At 44.6% G+C, this 13980-nt stretch overlaps 1 protein-coding gene across 1 annotated transcript in view; it reads left to right on the top strand.

The window, feature by feature from the left end:
- Positions 1-13980, top strand: part of LOC121532295 (FYVE, RhoGEF and PH domain-containing protein 4-like) — a 91643-nt gene that overhangs the window by 69460 nt on the left and 8203 nt on the right. The window contains exons 7-9 of the mRNA XM_045205108.1: positions 3213-3402; positions 11958-12250; positions 12415-12647. Coding sequence (XP_045061043.1) covers positions 3213-3402; positions 11958-12250; positions 12415-12647 — 716 coding nt within the window. The remainder of the gene's footprint in view (positions 1-3212; positions 3403-11957; positions 12251-12414; positions 12648-13980) is intronic.

Raw genomic sequence — 13980 nt, forward strand, 5'->3', positions numbered from 1 at the left:
TACGCAATCCATGTCTCAATTGTCTCAAGGCTTAAAAAGCCTTCTTTAACCTGTCTCCTCCCCTTCATCTACACTGATTGAAGTGGATTTAACAAGTGACATCAATAAGGGATCATAGCATTCACCTGGATTCACCTGGTCAGTCTATGTCAGGGGTGTCAAACGTCCGGCCCGCGGGCCGGATCAGGCCCGCAAACGGGTTTAATCCGGCCCGCGAGATGATTTACAAAAAAATAAAAATAAAATAAAAATGCTGTTCCAATTGCGTCCACTGGATGGCGCAATAGCAATTGTGTTAAGCAAGCAAACTGTTTATACCGGGGCAGAGCAAGTAGGTCAAGCACGTGCAGCCAATGAGCTACTTTGTTTTGCCCGCGATCTTTATTACGGCTTCTACTTTTAACATTATGTGCTTTGGCACCCTCATTGCCCCAATATGTCTCTGTCAAAAAAGAGAAAAGTGGACGCAGAGTGCAGAGTGTTCCAAGAAAAATGGTCATCCTATTTATTCACGGAATTGAATGGGAAAGCTGTATGTTTGGTGTGTTCAGAGCATGTTGCAGTGCTGAAAGAATATAACCTTCGTCGCCACTATGTGAGTCTTCATGCCGACAAATATGACAACTTTCAAGGACAGCGGAGATGAGAGAAGGTGAATTAACTGTTGGCGGGTCTGAAGAAACAGCAGTCTGTGTTTACTCACAGCCGAGACATCAGTGACGCTGCAGTGAAAGCTAGCTACCTCATTGCTAATGAAATCGCAGTGGCTTCAAAACCATTTAGTGAGGGTGAATTTGTAAAAACATGCATGATGAAGGCAGCGGAGATTGTGTGCCCTGAAAAGCGGCAGGCTTTTGCAAATATCAGCCTGACAAGAAACACAGTTGCAGACAGGATTTCCGATCTTTCAGTGGATTTGGACAGCCAGTTGAAGCAAAAAGTAAAGTCATTTATTGCGTTTTCGGTTGCAATTGATGAAAGCACGGACATTACAGATGTTGCACAACTGGCCATTTTCATCCGCGGAGTTGATGACACATTGACCGTCACTGAGGAGTTCGTGGAGTTGGTGCCAATGACAGATACAACGACAGCAGCTGATATTTTTACCGCACTCGTCGGCACGCTGGACAGGGTCGGAGTGGACTGGTCCCGCGCTGTCAGCCTGGCTACAGATGGTGCGCCCTCAATGATCGGGAAAAAAGCAGGCGTTGTGACAAGGTTCAGAGAGAAAGTGCAATCTGCAAATGGAGGACGTAATTTTTTGACTTTTCACTGTATTTTGCACCAGGAGGCTTTGTGTTGCAAGTCATTAAAGATGGATAACGTCATGAAGGTGGTCATCCAAACTGTTAATTTCATCCGATCCAGAAGCCTGAATCACCGTCAGTTTGACAGCCTTCTCAGAGAGAAAGACCACATCTATGGCCTGCCATACCACACTGAGGTAAGATGGTTAAGCCGAGGTGCTGTGCTGAGGCGTTTCTTTGATTTACGAGAAGAAATTGAACAGTTCATGGAAGAAAAGGGCAAACCAGTGTTAGAATTTCATTCCGCAGAATGGATGCAGGACCTTGCATTTATGGTGGATGTTACAGAGCACCTGAATAACTTGAACAAACAGCTGCAAGGGCGCAACAAAGTTGTCACGCAGTATTATGACAGCATACGTTCTTTCAAGTTGAAGCTGTCATTGTGGGAGACGCAACTTGCCGGTGGTGATGCAGCTCACTTCCCCTGTCTGAAAAATGTGTGCACGACCCAACATGTGGCAGACATGAAGCGGTTCAAAGATAAAATAACGGGACTGTTACGGGAGTTTGAGCAACGCTTTCAGATTTATGTTTATATGTTTTTATGTTGATGTGCTATTGTTTTTAATTTATTTGTATATTTAACCTATTCTTGACTCTGTGGTTCTTGCACTTGTTTGGGGAACAGGATTTCATTATTTTTATCTACATTTCTGCCTGAGAAATGACACCCTGATATAGTTCTGTGATCTGTGAAACAGTTCTGTTAATCACTGGGGCATTGTGTGTTTGTGTGTTATTTTTCTTTAGAATTTTCAAATAAACTTGACGTGTTTTATGATTAATAGTGATGTTGTGCTTGTACTATTTTGGACACACTGTCCTCAGGCTCCAGCTTTATGTTGTATGTTGATCGTATTAAAACAAAGAAAACAATCTGAAGTTGTTGTTTTTAAGTTATATATACCATGATTTTTCCGGTCCGGCCCACTTGGGAATAGATTTTCCTCCATGTGGCCCCTGAGCTAAAATGAGTTTGACACCCCTGGTCTATGTCATGGAAAGAGCAGGTGTACTTAATGTTTTGTACACTCAGTGTAGTTTACCAAGCTACCAATTACTTCACACTGGAAGAGGTTTAGCTACACTAAAGCTAACCTTAAAAAAATATAGTTTACTTAACTAAAGTTACTTTGAAAAATTATCATATGAGCCTAAATCTGAAATGTCATAGACAACAAACAGATCACTTTGGGGAAATATTTTAACAGCATGTGTAATTTAGCTTATTAAACACACAAACAATTTTCAAGTGAGAATTAGGCAGGTCTGATGCCGAAAAATTATTGCCCTTCTTAACCATATTTTATTTATTTTATGCCAAAAGTGTAGTGTGTAGTTCCAGTAGTTAGCTACACCACTACATGGCAAAACATAATTAACAACTGAAAACACTACCTTTATTTGAATTTAGTTAAACTACCACCAACCTACTGCAAAACGTAGTTAAATTACTAGTTGAACTAGATGTAGTTCACTACTCCCCAACACTTCCCTCTACATGACAACAGTCCATTGGCCATCCCCTCTATGGATTATAGAATAGTTCATGCTATATAAAGATACTGCTAGTCCATAGTAATGGCTATATTTGAATCTCATTCTGGGTGGTAAATGTTATGCCTAAATGTAGCCATGTTTTGCAGGCTTATAGACACGCGGTTGCATACACTCTGGAATGAGACTAGCTTTTAGTAACCTGTGCTGCCACCTTGTGTTGGAAGTATACATGACAACACAAAACTCCACAAAACACAGTCAACAATGCTGATGGGGATTGTGTATTGGGCTCCTGTCCCGTCTCCAGTACATTCATAGAGAGGCCCCTAGAGTGACCCAACCTAAAAACCAACTGCCTCTCTAGCCCTGACAACTGACCTTCTCCTATCATCCCCCCAGTGCCTCCGAAGCCAGCGCACCTCCAGAGCCAGGTGACGGTGCCTGCTGGCCCCCCACTGGCGCTGGGGCGCGTGGAGAGAGCACTCCTCAGAGCCACCATGGAGGAGGGAGGAGGAGGGGCGGTGACGGGGAAGAGCCGGGAGAAACCCTCCAAAGTCTTGGACCTCATCAACCACTTTGAGGAGAACAGGTAGAGCACCAAGCAGGGAGAAAAAGTAGAGTACAGAGTGGGTAGGCGAGAAAAGTATCAATTACACCCTAACAGAGATACAGCCCTAACTCAAATATGTGTGAAATTATTGCCCTTGTGTGTGTTCTTGCTCTTGTGTAAAAGAGTAACTAACTGCTAAGAGAGAGAAAGAGAAAGTAATTTGAAATGGATACTTCTATTTACATCACTTATCGTAATAAAGGAAATACATTATTCAGGCGGACATGAGAGTAGTAATCAGTGTGACGTCAATAAACCTTGCATGCAAAACAGAAAAGTTTATATTTCCTAATATCCCTTACTATTTAGAAGATGAAATAAAAACCAGAAGTCACTTTCAGCCCGATTTGTTGATATTTCTTCAGAGGAAAGCTTTAGACAGAGAGAGCAGTTTCTATTTCACAAGTCAAAGCGTTAGTGGAGAATGAAAAGAGATTTGTACAGAGCGGAAAATCAGCTCCTTCACTTGTGGGAGAGAGCTCACTGCTGTAGGATAAAGTCTAGAAGAAAGAGGTAGGATTTTAATACACAAACTTTATATCATGTTTCGATTCCTGTCTCAAATTATGTTAGATTGGGACCTTGATCAAAAGGTTTGGCTATGTGAATCTGTCTATTGTCATTTGTCCCACAAGGGCAAGGCTGAGTGTTTCCTCTATAGCAACACAGCCATTAGTTGTGATTTCAATAAACAAACACTTGTTGCTAATTGAATATAAGCATTGTAGCTATCTATTGCGCCATCTGTCTTCATCTATTTTCCTATGACTTTAAGACATTTCTGATTTCATTCCTGCTTGGTTACAAGTCTGTGTGGGGATTTTAGCAGCATGTGAGGAGGCCCGTTAGTGAGAGCTTGAGAGGCAGAAACAATGGTGCCCTTGTGTGAAACGCTCATGCAGTGCAGTCCAACAGCATTGAGCCAGCATCGTTACCCCACTCCATCCAGCACTGCCAACCAAGGCCTATACAGGCCATCTAAGGTCTCTTGAGCTACAAGCTCACCCTCAGAGTGAATTTTGTTCAGTTCAGCAGAAGAAGGGCAGCCTATAAGGAATAGAATTAGCCTAGTAATTCTTAGGAGAGGAAACCTGGAATTCCAGCACGTGAAGCTATTAATGTAGCAATAAAGCCACCCTGTTAATGAACATTTTAGTAATCTTATCCAGAGCGACTAACAGTTAGTGCATTCATCTTAAGATAGCTAGATGGGACGATCACATATCACAGGCATAGGAAGTATATTTTTCTTCAATAAAAGTAGCTATCAGTAGAGTCAGAGCTAGAAGGGGGGTAGGGTTTCAGATGTTTCCGGAAGATGGGCAGGCACTCTGCTGTCCTAGTTTCATGGGGAAGCTGCTTCTACCATTGGGGTGCCAGGACAGAGAAGAGCTTGGACTGGGCTGAGTGGGAGCTTCCCTCCCGTAGGGGTGGGAGGGCCAAGAGACCTGAGGTGGCAGAACGGAGTGCTCGGGTTGGGGTGTAGGGTTTGAGCATAGCCTGAAGATAGGGAGGGGCAGTTTATCTTGCTGTTCTGTAGGTAAGCAGTGGATGCGAGCTTTGACTGGAAGCCAGTGGAGTGTGCAGAGGAGCGGGGTGACATGAGAGAACTTGGAAAGGTTGAAAACCAGGCGGGCTGCAGCGTTCTGGATAAGTTCCAGGGGTTTGATGGCACAAGCTGGGAGCCCAGCCAACAGCAAGTTGTAGTAGTCCTGACGGGAGAGGATAAGTGCCTGGATTAGGACCGGCGCCGCTTCCTGTATGAGGTAGGGTCGTACTCTACGGATGTTGTAGAGCATGAACCTGCAGGAGCGAGTCACTGCTTTGATGTTAGCAGAGAACGACAGGGTGTTGTCCAGGGTCACGCCAAGGTTCTTTGCACTCTGGGAGGGCGACACTGGAGTTGTCAACCATGATGGAGAGGTCTTTGAGCGGGCAGGCCTTCCCCGGGAGGAAGAGCAGCTCCGTTTTGTTGAGGTTGAGCTTGAGGTGGTGGGCCGACATCCAAGTTGAGATATCTGCCAGGCACACAGAGATGCATGCTGCCACCTGGGTGTCAGAAGGAGTGAAGGAGAAAAGAAGTTGAGTGTCATCCACATAGCAATGATAGGAGAGACCATGTGAGGATATGACGGAGCTGAGTGACTTGGTGTATAGAGAGAAGAGGAGATGGCCTAGAACCGAGCCCTGAGGGACACCAGTAGTGAGAGTATGTGGTGCAGACAGATCCTCTCCACGTCGCCTGCCAGGTAGGATGCAATCCAAGAGTGTGTAGAGTCTGAGACGCTCAGCCCTGAGAGCGTGGAGAGGACGCTCTGGTGGTTCACAGTGTCAAAGGCAGCGGATAGATCTAGCAGGATGAGAACAGAGGAGAGCGAGTCAGCTTTGGCAGTGCGGAGAGCGTCCGTGACACAGAGAAGAGCAATCTCGGTTGAGTGACCCGTCTTGAAGCGTGACTGGTTAGGGTCAAAAGATCGTTCTGAGAGAGATAACGAGAGAGTTGATCAGAGACAGCACACTCAAGTGTTTTGGAAAGAAAGAAGGGATACAGGTCTATACCCTTTGGCGTCAGATGAGTTGAGTGTTCGTTTCTTGAAGATGGGAGCGACTGGCCATTTTGAAGTCAGAGGGGACGCAGCCAGTGGTCAGGGATGAGTTGATGAGGGAAGTGAGGAATGGGAGAAGGTCTCCAGAGATGGTCTGGAGAAGGGAGGAGGGGATGGGGTCGAGCAGGCAGGTTGTCGGGAGGCCAGACCTCACTAGTCGCAGGCTGTCATCTGGGGAGAAAGAGGTCAAGGCGTAGGGTAGTTCTGTGTGAGTGAGACCAGTGGACTCAATAGGCTGAGTGAATGAGTAGCGGATGTCATCAACCTTCTTTTCAAAGTGGTTGACAAAGTCGTCCGCAGAGAGGGAGGAGGGAGGGGTTGGAGGATTAAGGAGGGAGGAGAAGGTGGAAAATAGTTTCCTAGGGTTAGAGGCAGAAGCTTTGAAATTTAGAGTGGTAGAAAGTGGCTTTAGCAGTGGATACAGAGAAAATAGTAGTTGGAGAGAGAGAGCGAAGATTGCGACAGCGCATGACCATCTGGGTAGGGTCTGAGTGGTTAGGGTTGGAGGAAAGGGAGACAGAAAAGGAAACAAAGTAGTGATCAGAGATCTGGAGGGGGGTTTCAGTGAGATTAGTAGGCGAGCAGAACTAGTAAAGATGAGGTCAGGCGTATTGCCTGCCTTGTGAGTTGGAGGGGATTGGGAAAGGGTGAGGTCAAAAGAGGCAAGGAGGAGAAAGAGAGAGTTGGACAGAAATTAATCTAAGGCAGACGTCAGGAGGTTGAAGTCGCCAAGTACGAAGAGCAGTGAGCCATCGTCAGGAAATGAGCTTATCAAGGTGTCAAGCTCATTGAGGAACTCTCCAAGGGCACATGGTGGGTGATAGATGACAATAATGTTAAGCTTGAGTGGACAAGTGACAGTGACAGCATGGAATTCAAATGAGGAGATTGACCGGTGAGAGAGGGAGAAAAGAGAAAATCTCTATTTAGGAGAAATGAGTAGACCTGTGTTACCACCGCGACGACCAGATGCTCTTGGACTATGAGAGAAAACATAGTCAGATGAAGAAAGAGCAGCTGGAGTAGCAGTGTTCTCTGGGTTGATCCATGTCTCCATCAGGGCCAAAAAGTCAAGTGACTGAAGGGCAGCATAGGCTGAGATAAACTCTGCGTTCTTGACCGCAGATCGGCAGTTCCAAACGCTGCCAGAGACCCAGTATTCTACATGGGGTGTGCGCACAGGGTACACTAAATTAGAAGGGTTGCAGCCAAGCGGTGGGGAGCGTCTGTAAAGCCCTTTGATCCTGGTTGATGTGTCAACATCTATCTGCAAATTATGAGCAGTCAGCAGTTCACACACCAAGTAGGCCACTGTATAATGTATAACACAGTATAATGTTATAATTATACTACTGTATATGTACTGAGGTGCATTAAGGTGAATTGGTCTTCTGTACATATTTTGGAAAGTTAACTGAATTTCCTAAAGCCAAGGTTATGAGGAGGATATGTGAAACATATTGCCTCAGTGTTTTGCTCAAGCGTTTCCATGGCCTTTCCCAATGTGGGTCTTTCTATAAATAATGGGCCTAATGTGTGACATTGGGATCAAAATGTCAAAATAAAAAGATTTTTATGCTGTTCCACATGTGTACTTAGAGGAATAAAAGTGAATATATGCAAATTAGCCCATTACTCCACCTATACAACAACATAGGCCTAGGACTATACATCCTTTAAGCAGGGTTCATACAGACATTGGCAAGTCAAATTCAAGGATGTACAGGGACTTTTTCAAGCACTTAATTGTAACTTTATACAATTGTATAATTTATATAATAGTACATATAGAGACTAATATAGAACCCCCTCCCCACAAAAAGCATGCAAAAACTGTAAAAGAAAAAGTAGGCCATTACCACTTTAAGAATAATGATTTTTTTTAGGCCTTGATATTCAAATTATTATTACATTCTAAAATATGTGTGAATAATGTGGACGTTGCCTGACTAAATAGATTGGATGCATGCATGGCCATTTTTCTGTAGCCTATGTGGCTGACTCAGGCACACATAATAAAACATAGACACACATAATAAAGCCATGAATAGCTAGGTGGCTAACGTTAGCTAGCTGGCTAACGTTAGCTAGGCTAGTGGGTTAAGGTTAGGGTTTAGTTTAGGAGTTAGGTTAAAGGGTTATGGTTAGGGGAAGGGTTAGCTAAAAGGGTTAGGGTTAGAGGAAGGGTTAGCTAAAAGGGTTAAGGTTAGGGGAAGGGTTCACTAACATGTAGTAATTAGCTAAAATGCAAAAGTTGTCCGTATTCGAACTCACAACCTTTGGGTTGCTAGACGTTCGCGTTATACGTCTACCCATCCACCAAACCAACCACCCTACTTTAGTTTTTGCCTTACTAATTTGAGAATCCCGGATTTACTTTATTATGTTATGTCTAGTCTATGAGACAGGCTGCGCGAACACCTTTCGTCCAGCATTTGGGCTGTTGTTGCATTGCATGCACTATCACAACAGTTGTTCGTCACTTGGCTGTCATTCGGAAAATGTCTTCCTGGATCAGATGAGGATGTGTGAAAATGTCACGGCGTAATTAAACAGCTCGACACCAAATGCGCATCCAACAAGTGTTGTGCAAAATCATTGAAGAACCACTTTAATGACAGTATCGATTTAGGTATCAAGGTAAGGTGACTCTTTCAGTTATAAGCATTCGATTTTTCAATCGCATGTATTATTTTGGATTTGTGTGTTTTCACCAGGTAACATAAGGAGATACAAAATGTTAAGTAGTTACATTGCATTTCTGAGATCTCTATAAATATCTGACAGCTAGATCCATGATTCTTACAGGGTTCAAGTTCAATGTCTAATTAACTGATTCATTCTTAATATATGATATAAGGACAATTTACACTGCCCTAAATGCAAGGACAGAAAAGTAATGGATTATGTCACACGATTTTGGACAAATCCGTCAAGACACCAACCATGATAAAGGGTTAAGCATATGTTTTAAATCAACTTGTGAATTTTATTGAATATAGCTATGATCCCTCGTTATATCTTAATGTAATGGCATGAACAATTCTTATTAGACTTATCAACAGCTGTAACAAGTTCTCCAGTGTAAGAAATCCTCACTGGTACCCTAGTTTATAGAAAGACTGAACAACTACAACAGTTCTCTGTGGGTGGTATAGTCACAACGAGGGTGTGACATTGTATCAAAGTGCAGATTAGAACACCTTCCATCCTCCAGCCCAGTAATGACTCACCTGTAGAGTGTACATCTCTATTGTTCCTTTATTCATACACTCTTCCTGTTTCTACTGACTAGGGCTGTCCCCGACAAAATAAAATCTTGGTCGACCAAGAGTCGTCTGTTCTTTCGACCAAATGTTTCAACGTGTATTTTACGGCAGGCAGGCAGGCAGGCAGGCAGGCAGGCAGGCAGGCAGGCAGGCAGGCAGGGCGGGCTCAGGTCCTCCGGGAGGGGAAGAAGAGAGAATTACTGTGGGCCCATCTGACGATACCCCCGGACAGGGCCAACCAGACAGGATATAACCCCACCCACTTTGCCAAAGCACAGCCCCCACACCACTAGAGGGATATCAACAGACCACCAACTTACTACCCTGAGACAAGGCTGAGTATAGCCCACGAAGATCACCTCCACCGCACGAGCCGAGGGGGTGCAAAACCGGACAGGAAGATCACGTCAGTGACTCAACCCACTCAAGTGCACTGAGCTTGTCCGATTGTTTAAGCACACTGCTAGATTAAATAATTAAGACACACAAATTACTAGAGGTAGTCCGATCGCAATTGATTTCATTGTGCCGGGCCTGCTCAGACTTGCTGCGCTGTGTTAAAAAAGAAAATGACAGCGAGTGACTGTGTGACTAGCACCCGTTGTCTCTCTCACCTCCCTGCTGCAGCGACCACCACACATTAACAGTGTTTATTGCTCTGTCCGTGTTGATGAAGCTGCAACATAATTTCAAAAATGTCTGACTGAAATGTTCTGTTACTGAAATCCCTCATTAGGAAAAACATTCCCTATTCCCTCAACCCTTGCTCTCTTTACGTGACACATGTATGCATCGCATGCACGTGACCAATAGGGCCTGACCTATAGCATATCGTAATCACATCAATAAATTGGTTATAACAAACTCCGAACACCGTAACAGCAAAATGGATGCAGAGGACTTGACAAATAAACTCAAAATGGGGGAATGTTTACTGGTTGCTCAGGAGGTAAAGGGGGAGTCAGATGTGTGGAATAAATTTAACTAGTTGTGGAAAATACTGGAGTTCAAGAAAAATAAGGTAAGGAGCAATCGCTGAGTGCATATTATGTGTGTCAAATAGGTGCTGTTAGATTACAAAAAAAATTATTCTGACCGTTTGGAACAATGTGAACAACACTAAATAAATTATAAGCGTACCAGAGAGTCTGTTGTAATGTTTTTTTGTCAAGCCTTTATTACAGCAAAGACTAAAAACAGTCACATTTATTGGTGTTTATGAAAAATATAGGCCTAAGTATGTTATGGTATTAAGACTAAACAGGATGCGCGCTTAGGTCTACAGATCGATGGTGGTTATACAAGGCTGCTATACTAACCCTACTAATGATAATGACATTACTTATGATTGTAATGATGATCATAATAATAAAAGTAATGATAACAATAAGAAGGAGATCAAGAAAAAGGAGGGTTATTATTATTATTATTATAAATTAAAAAATCAGACAATTTGGAACAGTGTAAACATTCAACAGCGTACTGATGTGTTTCAGCACCGTGGACAGCGACCACTATCCAACGCGAGAAATGCGCATATAAAATGATATTATTTTTATTAGTGTTGCACTATTGTTCTTACATAATATAACCATATACAATTTCAGTAGCACGTCTTAGAGTGATGAACTGTGCCATCCCTGTGGCCTCCACAATGGATTAGTCCACTCAGACAGGCGCAAATCAGACAGGTGTCTTGTGCATCATGAAACACTATTTTGATATTTGCTACTGCTCGACTACAGAAATCTCGGTCGACCAACAGCCTATCGGCCAAACAATAGTGCTGGGCAGTGGTGGATAGTGCTGGAGAGTGGTGGATAGTGCTGGAGAGTGGTGGATAGTGCTGGATAGTGCTGGAGAGTGGTGGATAGTGGTGGATAGTGCTGGAGAGTGGTGGAGAGTGGTGGATAGTGCTGGAGAGTGGTGGATAGTGCTGGATAGTGCTGGAGAGTGGTGGATAGTGCTGGAGAGTGGTGGATAGTGCTGGATAGTGCTGGAGAGTGGTGGATAGTGCTGGAGAGTGGTGGATAGTGGTGGATAGTGCTGGGCAGTGGTGGATAGTGCTGGGCAGTGGTGGATAGTGCTGGGCAGTGTAGGCTGAGGGGACTGGAAGGGAAGTGTCATCTGAGGGCAGGTGGGTCACAGACATGGAAACAGCTGGACGAGCTGTAGGATATGGTACTGCCGGATGGAGGGGTGTGTGTGTGTGTACGTGTGTACGTGTGTACAAGTGTGTGCGTGTGTAAACGTACGTGTGCATTCAGAAGTAGGGCAGCAGGTTATCTCTGGGGACTGTTGCTCTACCTTTCCAGTCTTCCTCTCCTCCTCCGCTCCTCTTTTCCTCCACTCCACTCCTCCCCTGCCCTAAGCACTCACACCTCCTCTGCACAGCTCACAGCAGCCCCGTAAGACAAGAGGACGTTGGTGCATCTCAACTGTTTTATTTTTAACACGCGGACATACTTCAATGCTGCCGCGCAGTCTCTGTCTCTCTCACTCTTTCACAGCACTCACTAGTCACTATACTTAATAGCAACTGAACTTGCTCACCTGCTCTCTCTTCTCTTCTCCTTTCCTGTCGTCTTTGGCTTTACGTGTTTATCAGCGGTGGTCTCTGACTTCCTCTTGCTCTATCCCTCTTCCTCTCCTCTCACAGCCTGATGGAAACCAAGAGGGAGGGCTCGCCACTGAAGCAGCTTAGCAAGTCACCCCTCTGCAGTCCGGCTCACCGGGGCTACCAGAGACAGTCTGAGCCCAAGCAACAGGACAACAACTTGGTGGATTCAGGCTCTGTCCCGGGAACGCCACGGGATGCCCACAAACCGGCAGCTAACGGGGTGCTAGCCCAGGTGGACAGAGACAGGGACAGGGAGAGCGGGTTCCCCCTGAGGACAGACACTGCCCTGGTGAATGGGGACATGGGAGACAGGAGCACAGAGCAGAGTGGGGGTGACGCCCCTCCAAACACAAAGACCCATACTGAGACAGAGACCCATGCTGAGACAGAGACCCATGCTGAGACAGAGACCCATGCTGAGACAGAGACCCATGCTGAGACAGAGACCCATGCTGAGACAGAGACCCATGCTGAGACAGAGACCTATGCGAGACAGAGACCCATGCTGAGACAGAGACCCATGCTGAGACAGAGACCCATGCTGAGACAGAGACCCATGCTGAGACAGAGACCCATGCTGAGACAGAGACCCATGCTGAGACAGAGACCCATGCTGAGACAGAGACCCATGCTGAGACAGAGACCCATGCTGGGGAGGACAGTCCACCTACAGGAGACCCCCAACCGAAACAAAGGAAGGAGGAGGGCACTGTGGAGCAGAAGGTACCGGTAAGTGTCTGTGGGGTGGATGGTGTGTGTGTTACTATAAAGCTGTTACACTGAGTGGCCAGAAAGTTCATGTCAGCACAGTGTTGGTGTTTATGCATGTGTTTTCCCTGGCACATTTATGTATATCCCCATGTCAGATGTCTCAGGATATTTTCCCATTAGAGCTATGTGCTGTCTCATTTAACTGACTTCACAGTCTAATGTAACATCACAGCCCCTTTACTACAGTACACACTAAAGTGTTCTGCTGCTGTCCTCATAGGAGAACCCTTTTTGGTTCCAGATAGAACCCGTTTTGGTTCCAGGTAGAACTCTTTTGGGTTCCATTTAGAACCCTCTGTGGAAAGGGGTTCTAAATGGGGTTCTTCAAACCAAAAGGGGTTCTTCAAAGGGTTCACCAATGGGGACAGCCAAATAACCCTTTTTGGTTCTAGATAGCACCATTTTTTCTAAGAGTATAGCCTTTGTCTCAGCAGTGTGTCTGGTTCTTACTGACTGAGTCTGCTACTGCTGGGGGTCATTTTCGGGACTGGACTGAACAGATGTCAAATGCTTCAGCAGCTGAAGAGTTGAGTTTAAACCACAGTAACCCTGTGGGAGGCCTTGCTGCTGCCTGGCTGAATGCCTCGTGATTATAAATATCTGTCTCTCAGATTAGTGTGTTCACTCAGCAGTGAATGAAACCCCCTATCTCTACATGGTAGTGTATGAGAGATTGGCTCTAGCTAGAGTTAAAGTGGATCCTATGCTTCATGGCTTGTCAGTCTATACTGTATCTCTGTTGGTTACTAGACATACTAAGCTAGCAGAGAGAGAAGAAGACCATGGGTGGTAGAAATGTTGTGTATTTTTGATAAAAGCAATACATAACGTACAGTAGAGCTGGGGGACAATTTCTCCGAGTGTGTTTTGTCAGTTTTAGCAGGACAGTGGACCTACAGTATACCACCATACCTAAAACGTATGCACGCATGATCATAAGTCGCATTGGAAAAAGGCATCTGCTAAATGGCATACATTACACTACTGGTCAAAAGTTTTAGAACACCTACTCATTCAAGGGTTTTTCTTTATTTTTACTATTTTCTACATTGTAGAATAACAGTGAAGACATCAAAACTATGAAATAACATATGGTATCATGTATTAACCAAAAAAGTGTTAAACAAATCCACATTTATTTTATATTTGAGATTCTTCAAATAGCCACCCTTTACCTTGATGACAGCATTGCACACGCTTGACATTCTCTCAACCAGCTTCATGAGGTAATCACCTGGAATGCATTTCAATTAACAGGTGTAATGTGTGTAATTTCTTTCCTTCTTAATGC

This window comes from Coregonus clupeaformis, chromosome 19 (genome assembly GCF_020615455.1).
Source record: "Coregonus clupeaformis isolate EN_2021a chromosome 19, ASM2061545v1, whole genome shotgun sequence".
Classification (NCBI taxonomy): Eukaryota; Metazoa; Chordata; class Actinopteri; order Salmoniformes; family Salmonidae; genus Coregonus; species Coregonus clupeaformis.